Below are 24,671 nucleotides of genomic sequence, written 5' to 3'. Positions count from 1 at the left end.
GTTTATTGAAGCTCTTGGTCCTCTTTAAAGTGATGATTTATGATGAAGATTGGAAATTTCCAGGGCATGAAATATTTCCTTCCTTGTCGTGTTTAAAGCCTCAGCCACTGAGGATCTCCCTCAGGGTCTAGTCCTACAAACCCATTCCACCTATACCTTACCTAGCATTACTGAGTATCTGGGGCTGTTACAGTAGAGATTTTCTTTTTTTCTTCCAACTACACTTAATTAAACTAATATAAATATAGCAGGAGGGAAAATGAGAAGGAGTTTGAAATGTATTTTTTTTCCTACCGGTCCTTCAGTTGTTTATAACATCTTCCAGGGCAGATAAAAGTTGCATGAGGCAATGTTTTTAAAGCATAGTTTTGGGGGGGGGGGAATTAGACCTCAGCTATGAGTGATTTTCGTAAGAATATGAGACATTTTCAGTACTTAATTGTGATCTGAAATGTCTGCAGGTACTAATCAGTAACTGTTCATTAAAACAAGTCATTAAAATCAACAACTGTTATTGTTTAACAGGTATTTCTTCTCATTTGTATTATGGTTAATGGGTCCCAAAGTGGGGAGAGGTGTACTTGGAGAGCAACTATAACTTCCCAAAGTCTCTTGAATTGTCTTAAACAGGTCTAAACATTTAATTTACTAAACCACGTATAAATATCATACCTTATCTGCCACCTTCTTGATTGAATGCTTTATGTTGATTAAAAATAAGAATAATTAAAAAAAAGGTCTGAGTAAGTTAAATGATTAGTCCTGGGTTTTTTTGCTTCAGTGGGTCAATAAAGTTCAGTGCATTAATAAAGTTTGTAAAAATTGTCTGGATAAGTTGAATGGTAGTCTTCACCCTCCTCCCTCTTCAGAAGTACAGTATGGTACTTCAATAGGACATGTTAAACGTTCACATCCAATTTATATTACTGTTGGAAAATATATAAGATAATCTTTAGCATTTGCTTCTTTGCATTGATTTCCCATCATCTCCTATAGTTAGTATACTGGGAATTTGAAAGCTGATTTTTGGAGCTATGGTAATGTTGATATGTTAACCATGGTTTGTTTTTCAGTGAATCTGAACAGAACAAAGTAGTATTGACAAAAAATGAGTTTTTCATCTTTTTATTTCATCTGTATTCAAACTGGGTTGATATTCTGTACTGCCCTTTTATTTTAGAAATACCTTCTTTTTTCTCTTTGCTCTATAAAAATACAGTAATAAGAAAGATTTTTTTTTTTTTTTGTTTGCTGCAGGATGATCAGCTTCAGTTTTAGGAGCTATATTAAATATATGCTTAAACATAAGGTGCTGAATAGAACAGGGGCTTGTAGGGGGGAGGTTTGCTAATCTGTTTGCTCTATAATATTGCCATATGTCTCCTAGTGCAAACTTCTGTTCTGACATGCTATTGAGTTTTCCACTGATAGTATATTAGCATAAGACAAAGCAAAGGAAATTACTACTTTTACATAAAGATTCATGAAAATTACTATGTTAGTGTTACTTGGCTGGCTGACTTGTTTGGACTGATGAGCTGATGTGGAGGTGTTGTAGTAGTGGAGGGGGAGCCTGTAGTAGTAAATGACAATTTGTTATTCCCCTTTTCAAAGCCTGCTATGTTTCAGTGAATGTGTTTTCCTAAGTTGTAAATTAGGAAAAAATTAATTCATGCACAGTGTAGAAAACATGGGATGTTCTGGCATGATTTTTTCTTGAGCTGTGAGCTTGAGAATTCCTAGTACTATGGAAAGCCATTGGAAGTAACTACTACTACTACTACTACTACTATTATGATTATGATTATTATTATTATTTACCATACAGAAATTCATTTTGAGAGGGCTAGTTTCTAAGTAGTGAAAAATAGAGAAAGGTTTGTTTGGAGCTGTGTATGCGTAAGACTTATTTTCTCTTGTAAGAATTATTTTGTTGTCATTCTGTTTGAGAGAGTTTGGTCAGAACACAAATAGAAGTACTATGAAAAATACGAGAAAAGCCCTCTTCACTGTGAGGCTGATTGAACACTGGCACAGGTTGCCTAGAGAGGTTGTGGAATCTCCATTCTTGAAGATTTTCCAGACTCAGCTAGACACAGTTCTGGGCAACCTGCTGTAGGTGACCCTGCTTGAGCAGGGTGTTGGATTTGGAAGGAACTGGGAATAGTCTCAGTTTTCGGCTGACATAAATATGTCAGAGCCCTATTATATATTACAAAAAAGTTTTCATCTACAAAAATTGTATCATGAAGTGGGTTAAATTACTGTTTAGGGAGTGGAATGACATTTCTCATGTTATTGCTGAATAGTTACTTTCTAATTAGTTTAGATCTGTTGTACATCTTTGCAGGTAAGCAACTGTATTAACTATGAAAATACTTACTAAATAGGTAATATACTTTGTGTCTCATTATATTGAAGTTAAGTATTAAATGCATGTTTCGTAGTGCTTAGGAACTTGCTAATGTAATTAACAGATTGTAGCACATAAATTTTTGTGACAAAAGTGTATGAGGCAACACAGAATTTTATAATTGGCTAACTGCAATGAAATCAAGCTGTTTAACAAAAGATGTTAATTAAAACCCTGCACTGAGATGGTGACAGTTATTAATATTCTATATTTAATTTTATATTAAGAACAAACAAAACTAATGCTGCATTGCAAAAATACTTTAAAACACCTTGAAAAAGTTTGACTATTTGGTAATTACACTTTTGAATTATCTGTTTTCTTATGATGCTGTGTTATGGAAGTGAGTAGTCTTCACAGGAGTGAGAAAGTTGTTCTATATTCATTAATCTGGGGGTACCATTTGGGAGGTACAGCATCTAAAGCAAGGTATGTGTTGTCCATTGAAGAATAATTTATTTACTAGCTGTTAAATAATTACACTTCTCTCTCTTCCAGACTGTTCACTGAGGATGTATGGCTCCTGTTTAACTAGATTTGCTTTTAAGACCAGCGATGTTAACATTGATATAAAATTCCCCCCTAAGGTGCGTAGATATCTTGTGTTAACTAAGAATGTTTTTTAAATCAAGTCCATCAACGTTTATTTCTACTGCATTGCCTTTGTCTTCAATTGGTGCATATGGTGTTAGAATAGTACAAAGCGTATAATCTTTGATGTTGTGTCAGATGTACTATGAATCAAGTGGATAAAGTTTTCATTGCTTATTAGATAATTTTAATTCTGTTTATTTGGACAATCTTATGCTAGCCTTTTTTTATTATTATTGTTTGAGTAAGCATTGCAGCAATATGAAAATAGTGGGGTCTGGATAAGTGTGCTTTTATGTGTTTGTGATTCAGACAGTAAAATCTTGTAGGTCTTTGTTTCTCCCCCCCAAAGGTGGGGCTAAAAGCAACAATTTTCCTTTTATGTTTTAGTCACTTGCAAGTAGATGTCACATTCCAGTTTACTGTGGTACAAAATTCCTGCAGAGCAGTATAATTTACCTTTAAAGGTTGAAGTTGTTGGTTCATGTTTAGTATGTGGTACTAGCAGCATGTTCTTGTTAGAGGCACAACTGCTGAACTTGCTCTTTTTTGGACTGTATGTGTTCCAGTGGAATTCAGGGTACCTGTTTTGGGTACATACTTACACATAACATTTTGAAACAATACTGCAGTTAGGAAGCAAAACTGAGCTATTTCTCAAACAATTGCATGTGGAGTGTACCATGTCACTTTTTCACAAAGGCTCAAAGGTGGTGCTAATTTTTAGCTTTTCTTTGAACTATTTACACCTTATCTTTGAAACACCACTTAAATTGATTTCTGGGGAGAAAAGGAAACACATGTAAAAATTATAATCTTTAAAAACCCTTGGGAAAGTACTGACATGAAATCCACATCAGTAAAGAATTTATAGTGGCATATGTTGGCGTTTAAATTGTTGAATATATGGCAAGTATTTTGTTTTAACTTTATGGAGTATGTTAATATGGAACTAGAACAGAAGTATTAACTAAACAAGCTGTAGGCTAAAAGAAAGCTGGCTAATAAGTTTGCTAGTACCTGTTTTCATGGTGCGGACAGGTAACAGTTAACTTTTTCATTAAAACTGACGATTTCACTTTTATGAAAGAACATAGTTTTACTAGTTGTGCAACCTAAGTAGTTTTAAACAAACTGTAAAATAAAATAGGTTAGTCTGAATAACGTAACCTGCTCTAATTCTGTCGTTTTAGATGAGTCAACCAGATGTTCTGATACAGGTGCTTGAAATCTTGAAGAACAGTGGTGAGTTTTAGTTGCATCTCATCTCTATTTAATTAACATTCCAACAGCTATTCAATTGTTTTTGTGCTTAGTTTTTCTGTAAACTTACAAAAAATGGATTAGTTTTCAACTGAAGTATCTGATCTGGTTTTATGCATGTGATTTTTATGAATACCAGTGCTTGTGTAATTGAGAGGTGAGAACCTGCAGCAGGAGAATGGCAGCCCAGGTAGTCCAGTTCAGATCACCAGAATTTATGGTAATAGTGTTAGATACCAGGTCAAAAAGTATTTAACTCTGTAGGAGAAATTCTGAGCAGCAAACCCAGCAGCCACTTTTCCACTTGCATATGAACATCAGTGAGAACTATTACAAGACTAGCTTCCTTGATCTTTCAGGCAGCTAACCCTGTAACCCACACATTGTGAACCAAGTGATGCAAGTAGCGTTGCATTTTTGATCCTTTGGGAAATTTTGATAGGTCAGCTCCATAAGTGGTTCTCAGACTACGCTGATAGTTTGTCAGAGATTCAACCTTGTGTCTTTTAAGTGTTGTAAGACAAAAAGTTTCTAGAAGAAATGTCAGCCCAGTTTCCTGACAGGGATTTTGCCTTTTTTTTTTCCCGCTGGCTGTGTGATACTGGTGGTGAGCAGCAAAAGGAGCCAGAAAATATTGCTTAGTGGTTAGCTACGTAGCACTTAATTTGAATTGTTCTGTAAAAGCGTGGTATAAATGTAATGGTTTTAAAGACACAATTGGGAAAACTGTAAAAGGTGTTCATATGTAATGTTTTTTTCCTCCTTGCTTAGCTGTCTACTCAGATGTGGAGTCAGATTTCCATGCCAAAGTTCCTGTTGTCTTTTGCAAAGATATTAAAAGGTACGTCATTAAAAAGCATTTTTTAATGAGATACCGATTTCTACTATGCTTGTTCATAACAGCTGCTTGCCTGCACTCCTGACAAGAAGTATTACTGTAACATTTATCTAACATTCATGTTAAATGGGAATTGCTTATACACGAAAATACAATCTAGAAAGAAAGCTTAGCTTTGTTTTTGTGCTTCATAGAGCTCATTAGTTGTAGGAGTCTGAAAATAACAGTTCTACTTTTAGTTAAATAGGGGAAAAGTGGAATGGTTTTCAGTTGATTTAAAAATTTCTGCCAGCAGTTTAATCCAAGGCTTTAAAAACATTTTATAAGATACACATTAGCAGTTAGGACACATCATCTGACAGTTTGGGTAAATTCCTAAGAAGCAGCAATCTCCAAAATGAAACAGGCTTGTTGTGTGATGCCCACACTGCTTTGACTGGCTACAGGTATGCAATTGAAACTCCGGGGAAGTAAATGCAGCAAGGGTGGGCATATCTTTTCCTGTATTTGTAGGTTATGCAAATACAAGTACTAAGATAATAGAAATAATTATTCTGAGAAGCAAATGGAAAATTTTAGAGAAGCTGTTTTGTGGACTTACCAGCTCTAATATGCAGCAGGCCTGGGGGGGGTATTTATTTGTTTGTTTATTTGGTATGTGGAAGATGTACATGGTGTTTGAGTTGTGTAAGGTTGCACAATTAAGTAATGGCAGAACTTAGAGCAAATTCTTAATGCTGATTTATATTTTTAGCTGCAATGAACTTCTGTAAGTTCTAGATCCAACTGATGAGTTAATAGTAAAGAAAATGTGATTATATTCTGTAGCCTTTGTTTAAAAAGTTCCAGTTCCTACATAGGGAGACACTGATGCATGTTTTTATTATGGTGGATGTGATGCCCCACCTCCCCCCTGCCCCAAGCCTCATCTGTGTACACAATGCGATAACTCTTTTTATCTGTTTTACATTTGTAATTACAGTGGTTTGACATGTAAAGTAAGTGCTAGAAATGATGTGGCTTGCCTTACAACTGACCTGCTGGCTGCACTTGGTAAACTGGAGCCTGTCCTTATTCCCTTGGTTTTGGCTTTCCGCTACTGGGCTAGAGTAAGTTTATAAATATTGAGGATAATTAAATATGTTTACTTCCTCTTTTTAAGTACTGCATACAATATAATGTGTAATACACCATGGATATGTTTGTTGAAAAGAACTTCGTGCCACTAGTTCACTTCTTACCTGAAGAGACCAGAATGAGACTGAAGATTTTGGTGTGAAACTGTAGATACATATGAAGCTTCCACTGTTTTGTTAGTAAGCTGTAATGGTAGTTCCTTAAAAATAGTTAATTGATCCTTGAAAACCAGCTCAATAGAGCAATTGGGTCTTGCTAACTTTCTGCTATTGAGGTCACATTGGAAAAAGTTAACTTGCTCAAAAAAGGGTCTGTCGTCATACCCTGCTGTACTTCTTACCTATGTCAATGGTGATCACAGGAACCAAGTTAGAGTGTTCACAAGCAGCGTTTAACTGGCTCTTAATTCAGTCCTGAAATTGCTGCCAGCCCATACTTGAATTACAATGTCTTGGCTTTATTGAAAAATAAGTTGCATGGTATTATTATTGTTGCTTGATTTAGCAAAGTGTTTTTTCAAAAATTCCTGTTTTACGACATATAAGTAGCAGCAGTAGAAACTACAAAGAACTGTTCAAACTCTAATATGTTTATTACATTTCTCTTGAGTTCCCATAGAAGACACCAGTATCAGATGACAGCCAGGTACATAGAATCCCCATCTCCATACGGGAGCTATCACACAATAACAAAAATCTGATAGTTGACTGAAATTCTAGATGGGAACAGAAATTCCAGATAGGAACATAAATGTGTCCCACAATCACAAAATGTGATGAAATTGAAGAGAATAACATATAATAAAATAGTATAACTTAAGGCACTGTGCGAATTACTATAATTTGCATTTTGTCTTTATGTGGCATGGCATGACAAATGCAGTTCCTGAGATAAAGGATTTTCTGTTTCGCTCTAGTGTATGTATCACATTTCTTTAATATTTGTCCTTTTGTAGTAGATTTTAAATTAAAATGCTGATGTTACATCAGAAAAGTAATGATTTATTCTGTTACAGCTCTGTCACATTGATTGTCAGGCTGAAGGTGGGATTCCTTCATATTCCTTTGCCTTAATGGTGATATTTTTTCTTCAACAAAGAAAACCACGTATTTTACCATCCTATTTGGGCAATTGGGTAAGTGCTTTGGTAATACAGTAGCCTTATTGTTAAATTGTTGACGTTATTTCTGTGTTCTGCAAGGTCATAAAACATGCAGAATTTGATTACCTCAGAAATTTGTAAATAAAACGCATTGGTACTTAATGCTCGCATAGTTGATGCCTGATGATTCTGATGATTTTAAAAAAGGCAGCTGCTATAGTCTGTGCAATTGTGTCATGCTGTATTTTGGAGAAACGGCAAATATTTTCTTCTTTAATTCTCTGAATTTATTTCTCTGACATCAGTTATTCTTGAGGGGGATAAATATCACAATTTTCAGTGTTACCTTTGGTGAAAACTTTTGGTTGTATGTATTATATACAATTTTGTTTCAGAGCTATTTTAATTGTTGTTAGATTGAAGGCTTTGATTCAAAGAGGCCAGATGACCACCAGCTGAAAGGTATAGAAGAAGAGGACTTTGTACGGTGGGAGTACAAACCACCAACAAATGGTGCAGCAAAAAACTCGGCTGGAACAGAAAGTAAAACTAAAGTTGAACAACAAAAAGGTGGTGGTAAAAAGGTAACGAGCTCAGAAGTGGACAACCAAAGTAATGCGAAGGAGAAACACGGCAATGTAAGTCATGCCTTTATTTCATTGAAAACCATATTCTCTCTCTTATCCCTATTTTTTCTCTTTAAATATTAATATTGGATGGAACTAGGAAAAAAATTTCCATTTCTTATTGCAGTTGAGCATTCTTGTCCATGTGTTTCAGTCTCTCTTAGCATTCAAAACCCCTCACCAAGTTTCACTGGGGCAACTGTGGTTAGAACTGTTGAAGTTTTACACACTGGAATTTGCTTTGGAGGAATACGTCATCAGCATACGGGTACAAGAACTCTTAACCAGAGAGAATAAAAACTGGCCTAAAAGGCGAATAGCCATTGAAGGTAGGATAATACCCTTTTCTAATTCTGTAGTCATCCTGCATTATTAGCTTTATTTACTTCATGCAGGTCTGTCACAAGAAGTCTGGACAATAAATTAAATCAATAATTGGAAGAGAAAGTAATATTTTTTTCATATTTTGTCAGCTATTTAGTCTGTTTAATGAAAAAAAAATTTGTTTAGTATTACTTTTTGCAACTCTGGTCCTTGAAGTACAAAGTGTAAATTTGTCTCAATCTCTTACCATTCTGTTCTTATCTCTGTTTCATTCTTTCTATAAGCTATTATTTATTCCTTTTTAATAATACTTTATTATGAATTTTCAGCATCTCTAGTTACATTTCCAAAACCCACAATATATTTTGAGTGTTACCAGCTATCACTTTGTTTCGTCTGACTCTAATGCAGACTGAGCAGAGAGGTTAGCTCTGATCAGAGTGAACGGGAGCAAACCCATCAAAGTAACCCACACACACAAGACACAAATGCACACCCAGCACCCTCTCTTGTCCCTTTCCCTGTTGGTAACATTTCCATACTGCAAAACTGAATGTCATGTCATATGTATGTTGGGGAGAGAAAGAAAAAAAAAATATTTTGTTTATTACTTCTTTATGACTCAAAGACAACTTTATTTCCCTTCCTCAGAAAAATATGTAAGCAGTACTTAACAGGGAAAGTCACAGAGCAATGCATACATTCTGAATTGGCCTTAAGAATAGAGAAATTGTGTATTTGAGGAAGGTTAGAGAAACCATTTAAGGTTATATTTCTATAAAAGCAATTTTGGGCACTTCCTAGAGCTGTTGATGAAGTAGCTTTTCTTTAAGATGCATGAGGTGGTGGAGAGGACAAGCAGAAACAGGTTAAAGAGAATCATAAAGACAGAGAATGAGTTACTAAAGGTACATTGAAGGACAAGTCAGGTACAAGAAGAGCAAGAAGAAAAAGTCAAAAGAAAAACAAGCTTTGAATTGTTGAGGCATATGTTGAGTAGTGGGTCTTGAGATCACTCCTGTGGCTTTAATTTCCTCTCCCGTTCTTTTCTGCAATCACTTTTAGCTAGGGTTTTAAAACTAAGCAGTGTTTATTCAACATGTGGGAAACTAAAACCTGTAAGATGAAAGGGCAAATTATTGAGGAAGAAACAGGAAATAATTTCAAGAAACAGATTGCATTCTGGTTCTGACACCTGCTATTGTTGGTCTTTTTGTGTTGTTTTTGTTTGTTTGTTTTATGGTTTTTTGTTTTTCACTTTTGCTTTTGTTCTTTTTTTTAATGTTAAGTTTATAACTGAAATTATGAAGTAACAGAATCTCAGTTTGATACTATCTTCCCAGGCAAACTTATAGCAACTATGCAAGTGCTCTTTTTACTTGGAAAACATGTTTGATCTAGAAATCGCTAGGAAGGACTAAGAATGAAACCTGGTGAGATTGGTTCATATAATCCTTATAACCTTAATGTTACTCTTAGAGAAATTAATTTCTTAAGGGAAATGCAGATCCTTCATTGAAGGAAGAAAGTTCAGGCAGACCTGCATTTATTTTGCCTTTGTATGTTTATTTTTGTTTCTAGTTTAGAAATTGATCATAATATAATGGTACACTATACCTGTGGTTTTCTTTTTAAATAACACTATTTAGAATGGTTTATGATAGCCAACCATTCATGGCCCACATGTGTGTTGTGTTTTGTATGGAAGAAGTCCAAAAAACCTTGTGGCCCCTATGTTCTCTAAGTATATCCAAATGCAATTCTGGATTATAGTATAAGAATCTCTTTTTAACTGCTGTATCCTAATGTAGGTATTTCAGCTGCTTTAATGAAATGTAGAAATTAAAGATTACTCATGAAATTGTTTTGGTTTTTTTTCTTCCTAGATCCTTTTGCACTAAAGAGGAATGTTGCACGAAGTCTAAATAGCCAGATGGTATTTGAGTACATCCTGGAGCGATTTAGGACAGCGTATAAATATTTTGCATGTCCACAAAGTAAAGATGGGATTAAATCCAAGCCAGATACCAAGAAAAAAGAAAAAGGGAAAATGAATAATAAGAAATCCACGAGATCTGAAGAGCCTGTAGCCAACTGTTGCCTTCCACAGGGGGAAAAAGTTGTAGATAAACACAACATAGGAAGTGGATGTAACATACCAGAGAATGAACTTGAATGTAATGAAGTGGTAGAAGCAGTAGCCAAAAGATCTACTTCCAAGAACATAGACTCTTTGCTACTTTCAACCTTGGACTCTAGTTATGATGAAGACAAAGAAGAAGCTTTATCCCTTATTTCTAACGAATGCTGTGAATTAAAGCAAAAATCACTCAAAGAGAGGGATGACTTAGAAATTTCAGTTTGTATAACTGAAGGTGAGCTAAGCCGCCATTGTAACTGCTGTGAACATCAGCCCTATGACACAAATTCTAGTAATGAATTTTCTGATGCTGAAAGTAGACAGAGTTTGGTAACAGAGTCTTCTCAGAAGAATAAGTGCACTGGCACACCAGCTACCTCGCCCAACTGCAAAGCAATGGTGGAAGCTCATGATCTCAAAGATGAAGGCAGACTCTCTACAGAAGAAATGCATTATGTGTTTGATAAGTTTATTTTGACTTCAGGAAAGGTAAGCTATGTATTTAAGCAGTGCTGGTCATGTTGTCAGTGGGCTATTACTTTTAAATCACTAAAACTAAGGGTGGATGGATGACAGGATTCCCCCAGGGATTGTTTCAGTCTCTGTTATGAATGGTAGCTCTCATCCTTTTAGAGTACCTGTTACTCAGGGCGGGAAAACACCGAACCTGTGTGCCATCTGGACTAGATGGTCTGTTGCCCCCATCTTATGCAAAGCTTTCTGATTTCCACAAAAAAAAATAATCCTGGGTTTTGTTTTTTGGTTATTTTGGGCTTTCCCCGTGGTTCTCTCCTACTGTCTTGTGGAATTTCCAGATGCTTTTATGCACTGTGAGAACTAAATGCAGCCTGTTGAGAGGTGTTCTTATGTTCTTTGTAGAGACTCCATTGCAGTTCACATGATAAATGTTCTTGGTTGCATGACTTACATGGAAATGTTAGGTTTGTTGAACTATCTTAAAAGTAAAATTGCATTTGTGCACTTTTTCTCTTTTTTTTTTTTTTTTTTTTTCCTAAAAGCCACCAACTATAGTATGCAGCATCTGCAAACGGGATGGACATTCCAAAAATGACTGCCCAGAGGATTTCAAGAAAATTGATCTAAAACCACTACCACCAATGACAGACAGGTTTCGGGAAATACTTGATATAGTGTGTAAAAGATGTTTTGGTAAGTTGGAAAAGTGTTTGTACTCCACCGTAAACTGATCTGTAATCTGGAAAAAATGACTGTAGGGTTCAATGACTTATTCCAGTAAATTCAGTGGGAAGAAGCTCTTTCAGGTACCCTAAGCTACAAATTGATCAATATTTTTATTTTCGCATAATTCATATTTGTGATATCAAATTCTTATAACAGATTTGAGAAACAAATACTGCACAGGAATTTTTGCTCATTTGTAAAAAGTTACTAGTATTCCCAGAATTTGAGCTCTGGGCAAAACTAGTTTGTGTGTTTGTCAAATTCTATGGGTTCTTTTGGAAAAAGCCCCTTTTGGGTGCTGTGGTGGGATAACCGTGGCTGGATGCCAGGTACCCACCAAGACGCTCTGTGTTAGAATAATTTCTGAAAAATCAGATGTCTGAAATAAAATCTTAACAACTATAAGAATATCGTAAAAAAGAAAAAACACATATTCAAGGAAAGTAAATGTAACAACAACCAGAAAAAACGTATCCAATACTTTTAATTAGCTGAAAAAGATTTTTAAGGTAGTTGAATGTCACATCTGACTGTGTTTTAACTTGTTTTTATTTAGATGAATTATCCCCTCCTTTATCTGAGCAACAAAACAGAGAACAAATTCTGGCAAGTTTGGAAAGATTTATTCGAAAAGAGTATAATGGTATGTAACAGTAGGTCGTGCTTCTTGATAATGCTTTCTTCATTCATGTTGTCCCAAGCATGAAGATGTAATTTGTCTCATTATTGCTCAAGAGTGGCATCTCTTTTCCCTCTGTACGTAAACCTATCGTACAGACTTCTAACTAAACATTCCTCAATGCTATTCCATGTAAATGTCCCTGGAGTGGAGGAAGAGCTGCTAGAGTAATAAGGCAGATACAGGACTATTGCAGTCAGGACAAAAAGAAAGTTTGAATGGGCCATGGCCAGTTGGGTTCAGCGTTATCTGGGCCATGGGCCAGGTACTTATGTTGCCTAGTCACCAGTGTTTAAGTATCTTGGAAATCTTAATGACTTTGTTATCTTCACATCACTTTTATAAAATAGGCAAAAGTATCTTACTACAGTGGTGGAAGTTAAGGCACAGAGATGAAAAGTCATTTTTTGGAGGTGGTGTAAAATAGTGCTAGAGCCAGGTACCAAACCCAGGTCTCCTGAATTGCAGTCCATTGCTTTACACAGAAGGCCATCCGTTCTGCTGTAGCTGGCCTGTGGTCAAGGAACTGTGAATTGCACTTCCATCCACCGGCTGTGCCCTCCACTTACTGGCAGCAGCTGAGGACTGAGATCTGTTACAGAATCTTGAAAGACTTAAGATTGCCGATTCTGTTAAAAGTTAGGAAAGAGCTGGGAATAGGTGTTATATATATTTCCCTAGTGTTGATTTCAGTTGAACAGCTGATTTCTTTTTCCAATTAGGAAGAAATTGCTTCCTCTCAGTTACGTAATTTCACTTTTCTTTACAAGAATGAAAATACATTGTAATATTTTGTTTCAAACAAATATGTAAACAAAACCACTGGGAAAGAATGTTCCTTAAAGTATATTTGTCTTCTTGAAGAGTATGTTATGGTTACAGAAACTTACTGATTGACAAAATTTACCTAGTAACAAGAAAAATATGCAACCAAGTTAAAGTATAAGTGGAACCAGAAATATTGCTTGGACTGCATTGAGAGTAGCTCTCTCTTATCTGTGGGGTAAAGCTGCACTGGTGACTGGGTTTGCACATTATTTTGATTTATTTAAAACGGGAAAGTGCAGCCACATACCACAAAACATTGCTCCACATTTAGAGATGCCATTTAATGGTTATTGTAACTCTGTAACATTCCTCACTCCTAAAAATTCTGCGGGCTTTATTCTGCCTTAATTTCTATGATTAATTTTTAAAGTATTGTGCTTCCTCCTTTATCAAAGGTGAGGTCTTAGAAGTGACATCGTGAGGTCTCTCTTAATTTATTATTTATGGGCATCTACATATCTCAGTTAAGCAGTATTCCATAGCAAGCACTTACCATTCAATTCTAAAAGAAGTTACCTTTTTTTGATCAGACAAAGCCAGACTTTGCTTGTTTGGCTCTTCAAAGAATGGGTTTGGATTTCGGGACAGTGATCTGGATATCTGCATGACGTTGGAAGGCCATGAAAATGCAGAGGTAAGAGTTTTGAAAAGGAGAAAACTTACTATTTTAAATTCAAGGATTCTTTAAAGTTGTTTTTAGTTCAGTTAATATTTCTGTACACTGAAAAGGTGGGATTTTGCTAGTAGCGCATTGGCTTGTTGCACTCTGCACAACTGAAGCAAGGTATAGCCTATTTTAATGCTCTATAGACACATGTTTAGTGTACTGTAGATGTCCACATAGAGAATACAAGTCATTGGTTTACATAAATTCATGTGTTGGCTTATTGCTTACTTCTTTTTGTACATAGAGTTTTCCTCTATGAAATACATGTTCGATAGTAAATGTGCTAGTTGGGATAGGATCTGTGTTTTAACATCTGAAGCTGTGATATTTGTTTTTCCTAGAAATTAAACTGTAAAGAAATAATAGAAGGTTTGGCAAAAGTTCTTAAGAAGCATCCAGGTAGGTGTTTTAAAGTACTATTTGTTTTGTATTTACATTTATTATATATGTAGTTAATGGAAATGTTTTATGTACTAAAGTGTTGCTTCTCCAGGTTTGAGAAACATCTTGCCTATAACAACAGCCAAAGTGCCTATAGTAAAATTTGAACACAGACGAAGTGGCTTAGAAGGAGATATCAGTTTATACAATACACTGGTAAGCACCTCTTTGGTTTTGTGTTCAAAGAAAGCTTTTTAATTCATTGTAACTCACTCAAATAATCATTTGAGGGAATAATTTTGAAACCAGAATCAAAATGCTTTTGTGGGTTTGTGGTTTTTTTATTTCCTACATTGTTTAAATTCAGTGGCCCACACCCTCAGCCCAAGCCAAGTAGTTGTATAACCTGATGGCAGAGCAACGTCACGGCACACAAAGCATTTTGTGAATGTTCCTGAAGAGCTCTTAGTGCCACGTTCACCATGGCCTGTCTGCCATCGTGAATAGAACATCTCATTCCAGTTTACATCTAGCACACTGAAATTGCATGATTTCTTATGTAATGGGCTCACATTCACCTCTGAAGAAAATGCAGTTTCTGGAGTTTTTCCAATGTGAATCGTCTTACAAACTTACTTCTTTGCTAATGTTTTCCAAGGTTCTTGTTGTTATTGCATTAGTAGTGTCCTGATTACACCTTTCCGTTATGTTTGTTCAGGAAATATTGCATGAATTTTATGGAATATTGTTGTGATTTTTTTGCCCTCCAATTGTATTATACATTGCTTGTTGCTTGAACTGCAGATAAATTACATTGAAACACCTGTTTGATTTTTTTTCTTCTCTCCCCAGGCGCAGCATAACACAAGAATGCTGGCCACATATGCAGCTATTGATCCTAGAGTGCAATATCTGGGCTATACAATGAAAGTTTTTGCAAAGGTAATATAAAAAGGAGCTACTTATTTCTATAATACAGAGTTTTCTCATACAACCACTGAGTTTGCCTTTTGCTAGTACCAACTGGAAAGGACACAGTAGAATGTTATTAATAAGAAGTGCACTTTCTTAAGCTGACTATGCTCCATCTGATTGTGTATGTCAGAATCAAATTCTTTCGTCTTGGTATCTTCTGCAATCTATTGAAAGATACCTGTCTAGAGGAAGCTGACAAAAGGAAAATTTCAATTTCAAATCAGCTACAATGCAAAAAAAAAAAAAAAAAAAAACAAACAAAAAAACAAACAAACAAACCCAGGAAAAATGGTAATGTTAAGATGTAGGGGCATGTGGCTTTGCATGGGCTTCCCAAGTTTCCATATCTAGGACCAGCCCGGAGGTTACTGCAGCTTTCTTCTGGCTGATCTGCCTTGTTTTACTTCTGTAGAAGTAAAGACTACTTACTTTCCATACTTAAGAGTATGGAAATATCAAATACCAAATTTCCTGCATCTCTTTTTCTTACGATATTCTAACAAAGTGTTATATTCTACATCTTTTGATAATTGAAACATGGTGTGTGTCTTTATGCAAGCTGCACTATTAAATACACTTCCCAAACACATCCAAAGAAAGCTTATTGAAGCAGGAGCAAATAAAAAATGGGTTATAGAGAGTGTATCATGCTACCAGATGTTTATGTAATGAAGTGCATCAAGATGAATAAAATAACTTTGTTCCAGAGTGGAATGGACTTATTCATTATACTGTCGGCCAGACTAGTAATGATTTTTTTTTTGTGTGTGGCCACAGTAGTGCAGAATATTGGCATATCTCTTCTGTGTCTAGATTAAAAATGCCTTGTGTTGACAATAATTAATCTTACGTTAATTTACTGCAAAGACCAAGTTTCCAAATAGGCAGACATGCGCTCTTGAATGTATATGTATGGAGTTGGCTTCATAGCTATACAAATACTCTGTGTTCAAGCAAAATGCTTCCTCCTCTGTTTGCATTGGCAGAAAAACCAGAAACAGCTGTCAGTGCTGCTGCTAATGTCAAAGTAATTTGTGAATCCCTGTTTTTTCCAGACCTAGGAGGTTAAAAATGTGTTGTTTATTATGACACAAGCTTGAAGCAAAGGGTATGTGTATGTATGCTAGCAAAATGGCAGGTATTGTCAAAGTTACCAATACAACATGGGAATACTTGTCTATTAAAAAGTATAAAAAAAAAAAAAAGGTAACCAAAACAATAAGGAATCATAGAAACAGCTCTAGTAACATGAGTTTAGGAAAATTAACTTCTACAGTATTGAAACCTGGACATCAGATGTGGAAGTTTGTTGGGATTTCTGTTTTGGGAGTTTTGATTTGTTTTTTTCAATTTGGCACATTATAAACTAAAGAAAAAATATTTTGGCTATAGAAAGTTTTTCTGGTTTTATGTTAGTCAAATTATGGTGTGGGTTTGCCAGATGGCACTTGATTCTAAGGACATTTGTTTTTCAGGCTTCATGGACTGATTTTTAGTTATGAGATGAATGTATTTTCTGTTACTGGTGGGGTTTCTGTTTGGTCTCTGACATAGCTGTTCATCATAAACGAAAAATGGAAATTAATTATAATGTGTAAAATGTGGATTTTTTTCAGCGCTGCGACATTGGTGATGCATCCCGTGGCAGTCTGTCTTCGTATGCCTATATTCTTATGGTTTTGTACTTTCTACAACAGAGAAATCCACCAGTTATTCCAGTTCTTCAGGAGGTAGGTTTTCAGAAAAAGAAGCTATGAAAATAGATGTACTGGTTTTTTCAAGCCAAGTATGAGATGTTTGGGCTTTTAGGATCAGGGGAATGAATGAAATGTGGGGCCCTTCTGCATTAACAGGTTCCTAACTCCTGCTTGGATTTAGTGGGAAAATCTTGCCAAAAAAATTTCAATAAAATCGGGAATCTTTTGGATGTAAGTTCTGCTGTTACATTTACTTCGCAGTTTTGGTCTTATGATGGTATTTAATGCTGAACAGGGTAGGAAAAAAAAATGGGCAGGTGGTATGGAGAGAAGGGAATTGTAATTAGGAGACTGTGCCTGATGCTCTTGAGATGTGAGTCCAGCTCTTCCATCAATTATTGTCAGAAGCAATATTTATTGCTCAACACCTTATCTGTAAGAGAGAAAGTTTATTTTATGAAATGATAGGGGGGGGGTGGGGGTGCAAAAAGATAACTAATGCTTTGGTGCAACTTAAAAGATACTCATTTATGTGTGCCAGGACACTTTATTAAGAAAATAACGTTCTGTGCCTCCATTGCATGGGTGTGGAGAATATAATTAGTCAGCTATCTACCTCTTCCTGGATACACTCTGGAATTCCCAAGCACTTCTGAAAATTATCCTTTTCTGCCTTTTTTATTTTCTATGTGCAAGAGGAAAATTGGCTTAAGCACTGCAGTTGAGACTCAGACTTTCTTGCTGATACTTTACTAGTGGTTGGGGGTTGTTATTTTATTGCTACCCTGAGAGCGCATTTAAATAACAGTGGAATTTCCCCTTGGCTTTGCTAAAGTCAAAATGTAATAGGAGTCATATAAAGTCTCCTTAGCGATTTTGTGGGCAAGAGGGATGTTGGAATCTTGATGAGGTAATTCAGTCATGTTTTCTTAGTCGCAAAGAACAAGTAAAAATAAAAGATCCAAATAATTCGAGAGGCACAGCAATAATGTAGAAGAACTTTCAAACATTTTACCAATGGGAAATTCTGCCTATATAAGAAGTAATTGTTAAAATAAAAAGATTTATATTTTTGTGCTATTTCTTACCAGCAAAACTTCCAAGTCGTTTATGGTAACTTTGAGTTATGGTAACTGCGTCCCTCTCTATTTCGGCAGATATTTGATGGAAAACAGATTCCACAAAGAATGGTGGATGGATGGAATGCCTTTTTCTTTGATGACATGGAAGAATTGGTAATACTCTAATTCCAGAAGAGTCACTAAAACCTAAAGCTTGTTTTCTATGGGAAAGTAATATATTTCTAACAGCGTAACATATAAAAGAGTAGTTAAACTTCCATATCTGTATGATTATAACTCCCAAAATGAGTCGTGTTTTGCTGAAAAGAGTCTGCTTTTTCTTGGTTTGTTTTAAATCATTTCTAAGTAACATAAATCTGGAAAAATACTTTTTACTCTTAATAAACAGTCCAGGATTGAGGTAGTGTTTAGTGTAGTTATTTAACCTTACTTTAACAGTGAAACTGTTCATGGTAGGCAAACTCATAATTAGAGAGGCAGTTCAGGAGAAGTACTTCAGTAACTGTACCTGCATAAATTGTGTCTTCAATTGCATGCAGAAGAAGCGTCTGCCTTCTCTTGGAAAGAACACTGAATCACTTGGAGAACTCTGGCTAGGGTTGCTGCGATTCTACACTGAAGAATTTGACTTCAAGGAATATGTGATCAGCATCCGGCAGAAGAAGCTGTTAACTACTTTTGAGAAACAGTGGACATCCAAATGTATTGCCATCGAAGGTACTTATCTGCTGAATTTTTGTTCCATTAATGAGGGACCAATGAACACTGTTGCTTGAGGATCTGTTCCCCTTGTTGTGCAGGATCTTTACATGAGGAAACTACCATCAATGTTTAATAAAAGCATTGTTTGCAAGTCCTATGGCTTACAAAATGAGATTAGACTCCTAACTTCTAGTATGTATCAGTAAATTGCTCTTAGTTTATTATGGTTAGTCACATATTTTTAAAACACTCAGCATTGCTTTGCTATCTTCTACTCTGTGAGTGCATTTAAAATGGAACACTGTGTTAAAATAAAAAATTTTGTTGCCACATATTTTTTCCAACTCTGATTTTTTTTTTTTCCACTTTCTTTACACAGATCCTTTTGACTTGAATCATAATCTCGGTGCTGGAGTCTCCAGGAAAAGTAAGCTATTAATGTCTACTAATGATTAATGTTCACTAAAGTGTTGTGCCTTTTCTGTTGTTTTCCAATAACTTTGTCTTTCTCCAATAGTGACCAATTTCATAATGAAGGCATTTATCAATGGGAGAAAATTATTTGGTACCCCATTCTACCCAACTGTTGGAAGAGAAGCTGTAAGTTTTCAGTTTTTCGTATGTTTTTTACATTTCTTCATCCACTGAATTGATGCATCCAGAGCAAATCTCTTACATGTAGTTATCTATTTGGTATGCACAATATGTGTAATTATACATCATCTGCATAAAATGTACAGCTTAATATTGGGTTCCTGATTTTTTTCTGAGTTTGTATTAAACGTTCTTTGATGCAGTGGCTGTGTTCTGTTTGGTGCTGTACCTAATAAAATAGGACCTATTTTTATTGGGACTTTTGAGTACTATTCTGACACAAATAATAATGAATTAACAGTGTGAATATAGTTATCTATAACTGGCAAATATGTGAGCCTATGTAATAAATATTATTGCTAATTAGTTTGGGTTTATTTAATTGTTTTCATACATGTTCAACGCAATGCTATAGTGCTTCTGGAAAGCGCGTATACTGGGTGTTTGTATAGTGTTCGTTTGTGTTCTGCCTCATGTCAGATTTTCACTGAACACTTTACATGAGGATAAAAGACCGGACAGAAAGCAGCCTTAGCATGCAAATGAACTGTCTCTTATGTGAAGGAAATAATGCCAGTAGTATTACATAGCATTTTACTTCTCCAGAGTGCCTACCAAAGATGGAGTTCTCCATCTTCTTCCTTAAGGCAATGCCCTGTGTTGCAGCTTAGTGGTACAGAGAGGAAACTGTAGCAAAAGGGTTCAGTAAATAGCTAAGTAAGACTTTGTTCCTGAGTTGGGGTTAGGACATTTCTATTTGTACCTCTGTTGCGGTCTTTCAGGCAAGATAAGTACTTTGACAATGTCTGTGTTGCTCAGAGGCTGTGAACTGTGGCCTTTGCACTGACACGCATCAGAACTGCAGCTGTCCTTAGCAAATTCCAGGAGAGGGGAGGCATATAGTTCAGTGTGCAGATGCTCCATCTGTTTCCCACCTGAGCTTTTTTCTGTTTAGGAGGATATAATTGTGTCATTTGGGAAGGGACGTAGGCTGCTTTGGAAAGCATACAAGCAGTGACTCAGATACCAAAATAGATCATATGCAAAAAATTGCCCTCTGAAGAGCCTTTGGGGAAGTGGAAGTAGGCAGTAGGCTGGAGCCTGGATAAGCTGTTCTGTAAATTCAGCCTCTGGCCCTAAGGCTAAATACCCCTTTTTTTAGCCCAAACTGCTCAGCATCTCTGAAAATGCTGCCATTATCTAGGGGAAGAAAAGGACTAGGTACAATCTAAGAAGTAGTAAAATTTAGGGAGTAATAGGAGATGAAAGCCGTCTATTTTGCTTTCATTTCTCAGCCTTTTAAGTGAATGGTTTATATATTGTATCTTTCTGATGTGTTTTGATAGGAATACTTTTTTGACTCAAAAGTGCTGACAGATGGGGAGTTGGCACCCAATGACAGATGTTGTCGTGTCTGTGGAAAAATTGGTCACTACATGAAGGACTGTCCAAAGCGGAGGAGGTAAGTAACATACAAAGCTAACATAAAACCTTTGAGATTAAATCAGCAGATATTTGGATGTTTTAAATTTTAATGGAAATGAAGAATATGCTGAATTGCAGGGAAAATAAAAGCTTCATATCTGATCTTCAGCTTCCTATCCTGTTTTTGCTTTCCTTAAGACTATTTCAGGTCATCTCTTTAAATCTTAGAGTGTTTATGCAAGCACACACAGAGTAAAATCAACAGTCTGTAATATGTTAACACTTCTGCTTCATGATCTATCTGTAGTTACAGCTTACCTTAAAATTTAGATCACTAAATTATCTTTTTATAGCGTAAACATTCAGTGGAGACCATATTACCTGACTGCACCATTTGTAATTTATTAAAATGGATTTCCTGTAGTGATCATGCTCAGAAGACAGTGTTGAATTTGAATTGTTCTGTAGATCTGATAACATACCTCTGCAAGACAGGTAAAAGTTCATTTATTAAAATCTAGGAGTAGTTAAAATGTACATAGTTAAGGTACAATTCTGTAACATCGTACTACTGCCAGTCACATAGGGATCTTGCATTTGTACATTAATTATGCTTAGGAGTTTTTAATTCAATACTCTTGCAAAAGGAGTCCCTAGTACACGTGGGTCAATGTCTCCAAAGAGTTTAGCAGGAATTGACAGAGAATGTGCACTCGTCACATTTTTATGTCTTTGGATTTTTAGTGGCCCATTCAGTGTAGGTTATCTGACTCCTCCTAAAACCTGTTGAAGCCCTTAGAATGCAGATTAAAGTCTGGGCTTTTTCATTTACTCCTTATGTTCAGACGTGTGCTCCATGATTTTTCAAAAGATTCTTGGCCTATTCCTGGTACAAAGTCATTATTTACAGCCTTTTGTTCAGGCAGCAGAGTTCAAGATACGTGAAACTGGACTGTGACCCAAAGGTTGCAGGTTGACTGTTTCTTTCGGCCACTCCCTTACCACACTCCTCACAAGTACTAGCACACTGAACTGCATCACCTCTTTCTGCCTCAGGAAAAGAAGTTGTGATCTGCGTCTCACACAAACTGCTACTAGAGCACAGCCACACAGAATCTCTCAAATTGTATATACAGCTCACAAAATAGGATTAATATTTAACAATCCTACAGATATGTGGAAAAAGACCATTATTTCTTGTCTTGGTTCCTGATCATTAGTTCTTCTGTTTGTTGTATTAGTGCTGAGTGAAGGAGCTGCAGTGCTTTCTTTCACATGCTGTCTAAGCTCAGGATTTCTCTTAGACAGAAATATGCCATCTCCATTCAGGGGGAGGTTATATCTACAAGATACAGCTAACTCATTTTGCGTATATACTGACTCAGTGGGATTGTTGCATAGAACTACTCCCAAACTAACTGGCAGGCTAAGCCTGCTTAACTGCAGGTGTAGTTCTGTGCTAATACAGTCAGATAGCTTCTGGGGAGCTTCTAAGTTCGTTAAGTTTACACAAACAGGTTGTTAACCAGTTTGATTCTGGAAGTGTTTTTCTGGGGTTCCTAAGATACTTATATTCTGGTACAGCTGTCGGTCATGTAAACTGTTTCTTTTGAACATACCAATATAACAACTCTACAGAGATTATTTTTTTGTGGTTTTGTGATATTTTTTTGTGATATTGCTAATAAAAATTATTATTCAGGTTGAAGAAAAAGGAGAATGAGAAAGATGATGAAAAAGAAGTTAAAGAAGATGATAGAGAGACAAGAGAGAAAAGATGTTTCATCTGTGGGGATGTGGGTCATGTTAGAAGAGATTGTCCTGAATTCAAACAAACCCGTCAGAGAAATAATAGTGTGCCAGGTAAGTTAGTTTATGTGTTGTTAGTTTAAATTGGAAGTTCTGAGATCTCTTCTCTCTAGGTTATTATACGGACCTGGTAATTATCTTTAAAAATTTCTGCAACTAATGATTTCAGTCGTTGCAAATATGGCTTTTAGTCTAAGTGTTGCTTTTGTTCAAGGGGAGTAATGCCTCCTGAAGTACAGTCTTTGCATGGGTGGTAAAAATATACTCAGCTGTAAGCATAGTGTATTTTAGGGTATTGCATTGTTTGTCTTCCACTCACAATGGGTGCGTTCAGGAGTAGTAATAATAGTAATAATTGAATGCATTTCCTCTTCCAAATGTTTCTCAAATGTTAGCTAACCCTCCATCATCTGTGAGAGGTAAGTAAATGCATTTTCAGCAAAAATCAGTGGTCTTGAAGTAACACTTCCAAAAGCATACAGGTGCATTAGGAAGCTAGATCCAGCTTTCAAATGACTGTTGGTAATAAGAGACAAGTCTAATTGCAAATCCATTCAAATTAGAGAAAAAAAGTAGAGCAAAGTAGATCAGATTAACTTCAGAGAGAACCTTGCTGCTTTTCTGTATTTTGATATCCCTTAATATTTTTCTTTTTCTTTCTTTGCCCAAAAGTTTCTGCTGTTGCTATTGCTGTTATGGAACCCTGTATAAAGTAGCACTCCTGCCTGATAGCTTTGTTCATGCTAGAATTTGTATTACTCAGAATTAGATTTTGGGTTTAGCTACTATAGCTATTAATTTTGGCTGTTGCCAGTAGAGGGAAAGCTTTGCACTTAAAGGAGAGGAGAAGTTAAAGTGATTTACCTACTCACTGTCAGTTACTCAGAGTTAAGGTATCACTGACTCCCATTCTTTTCATTATTCTGTCATCTGTAACCTTGTGGTTTTTATTAACATTTTTCTTCCTTGATTAGGCACCCAGTTGGTCCGAAGCATGGTAAATTCACAGCTAGTGGCTGTGAGCCAGCAGCAAGTGGAACGACCCTTGCGCACTAGACAGTCATCAGAATGTGTAAGTTGCAATTAGCTATAGTATTGAAGTAAGTAAGCTGTAGCAAGACAGTGATCTTGGGCCATGCTAGGAACAGGTTTTCACAGTTTCTTCTCAACAGATTGTGGACTTTATAATGACAACATTGCATGCTGCCAGTTAGTGAAACTTTGATTTATAATGTAGTGTCTCTTGGAGAGCATTTATGGTCTTTCAATACAGAAACTACGTAGTCAGATTTCTTTTGAGATAGCTTGCAGTTCTGAAAGGCTGGCTTCACTGTCTTTGGGATTTAAGCTAGGATGCCTTTTGAAGTCTCATGCTTAGTTATTCTGGCAATGTTCTGGAGTTACTAACGGAAGTAAAGCATAGCTCATTGTTAACATGCTGCAGACTTAGGTTTGTGACTGTCATGATTCTCTGTGGTTTAAGAGAACTGTCTTAAGGGACTGTCATGAACAGGCAGAGAACACATGTGAGTCATACTTCAATTCAGATGTGATACACAGGGGAAAAGTCTGCCAGAGCACACTAGAAGCACAGAGCAATGAGGAAATTTTTGGTAGTTTTCTCTTGGAATTTGTTCAATTCTCTCTAGAACTAGATAAAATATTTTTAACCTGCTTCTAAGTGGAGATGGATAGCAGAGTGAGTGTATTTGAGCAAATACAGCTGTTGGCATTTAATGTTTTTGGACTACGGAATACCACAGAAATTAATTAATTTTAAGATGTTAAGCTGAGAAACATGTGCCTGCTAATGAAGCTGGCAAGTAAGCAAAGATAGTAATCAGGACTGCTGATCACTAGTGCTCTTTGTTCGGTTTACTACTTTGGGTATAAAGTATTTCCTAACTGATCAGCAAGCATTTATTGGAATGCTCCAGTAACAGAGACTTTATGACATTTTTACTATAATAATATGCTGTTAAGGAGCGACTGATACAGCCGTAATCTAAGTGAAGGGCTGAACTGCCACTATGCTGTCACATGCCACAGGAGTATCTTTTTAGGAGGCTTGTATTTCTGCTTGGGGAAGTTGAAGCTGGACATGTGGGTGCGCACAGAGTCTGGCACATCGTGGCACGTGCACAGTCTTGTGTCGTCTGGATGTCATGGACTCTGTGTGTGTGTTGCATTGTTGT

General features: G+C 36.1%; 1 protein-coding gene across 1 annotated transcript in view; it reads left to right on the top strand.

The window, feature by feature from the left end:
* Positions 1-24,671, top strand: part of TUT4 (terminal uridylyl transferase 4) — a gene marked incomplete at its 5' end in the record, with an annotated part of 39,662 nt that overhangs the window by 8,619 nt on the left and 6,372 nt on the right. Inside the window, 22 exons of the mRNA XM_082483354.1 lie at positions 2,912-3,000; positions 4,198-4,249; positions 5,039-5,108; positions 6,088-6,214; positions 7,258-7,377; positions 7,761-7,982; positions 8,125-8,299; positions 10,181-10,923; positions 11,454-11,604; positions 12,194-12,280; positions 13,675-13,778; positions 14,153-14,210; positions 14,305-14,408; positions 15,045-15,134; positions 16,784-16,897; positions 18,022-18,099; positions 18,486-18,663; positions 19,028-19,075; positions 19,166-19,248; positions 20,589-20,704; positions 22,370-22,530; positions 23,451-23,548. Of these exons, the coding sequence (XP_082339480.1) occupies positions 2,912-3,000; positions 4,198-4,249; positions 5,039-5,108; positions 6,088-6,214; positions 7,258-7,377; positions 7,761-7,982; positions 8,125-8,299; positions 10,181-10,923; positions 11,454-11,604; positions 12,194-12,280; positions 13,675-13,778; positions 14,153-14,210; positions 14,305-14,408; positions 15,045-15,134; positions 16,784-16,897; positions 18,022-18,099; positions 18,486-18,663; positions 19,028-19,075; positions 19,166-19,248; positions 20,589-20,704; positions 22,370-22,530; positions 23,451-23,548 (3,068 nt within the window). The remainder of the gene's footprint in view (positions 1-2,911; positions 3,001-4,197; positions 4,250-5,038; positions 5,109-6,087; positions 6,215-7,257; positions 7,378-7,760; positions 7,983-8,124; positions 8,300-10,180; positions 10,924-11,453; positions 11,605-12,193; positions 12,281-13,674; positions 13,779-14,152; positions 14,211-14,304; positions 14,409-15,044; positions 15,135-16,783; positions 16,898-18,021; positions 18,100-18,485; positions 18,664-19,027; positions 19,076-19,165; positions 19,249-20,588; positions 20,705-22,369; positions 22,531-23,450; positions 23,549-24,671) is intronic.

The sequence above is a fragment of the Vanellus vanellus genome (genome assembly GCF_965231255.1).
Source record: "Vanellus vanellus genome assembly, chromosome: 5".
NCBI classification, from domain to species: domain Eukaryota; kingdom Metazoa; phylum Chordata; class Aves; order Charadriiformes; family Charadriidae; genus Vanellus; species Vanellus vanellus.
Note: the sequence above shows the minus strand (reverse complement) of the source record. Positions and strands in the feature narration are given on the sequence as shown.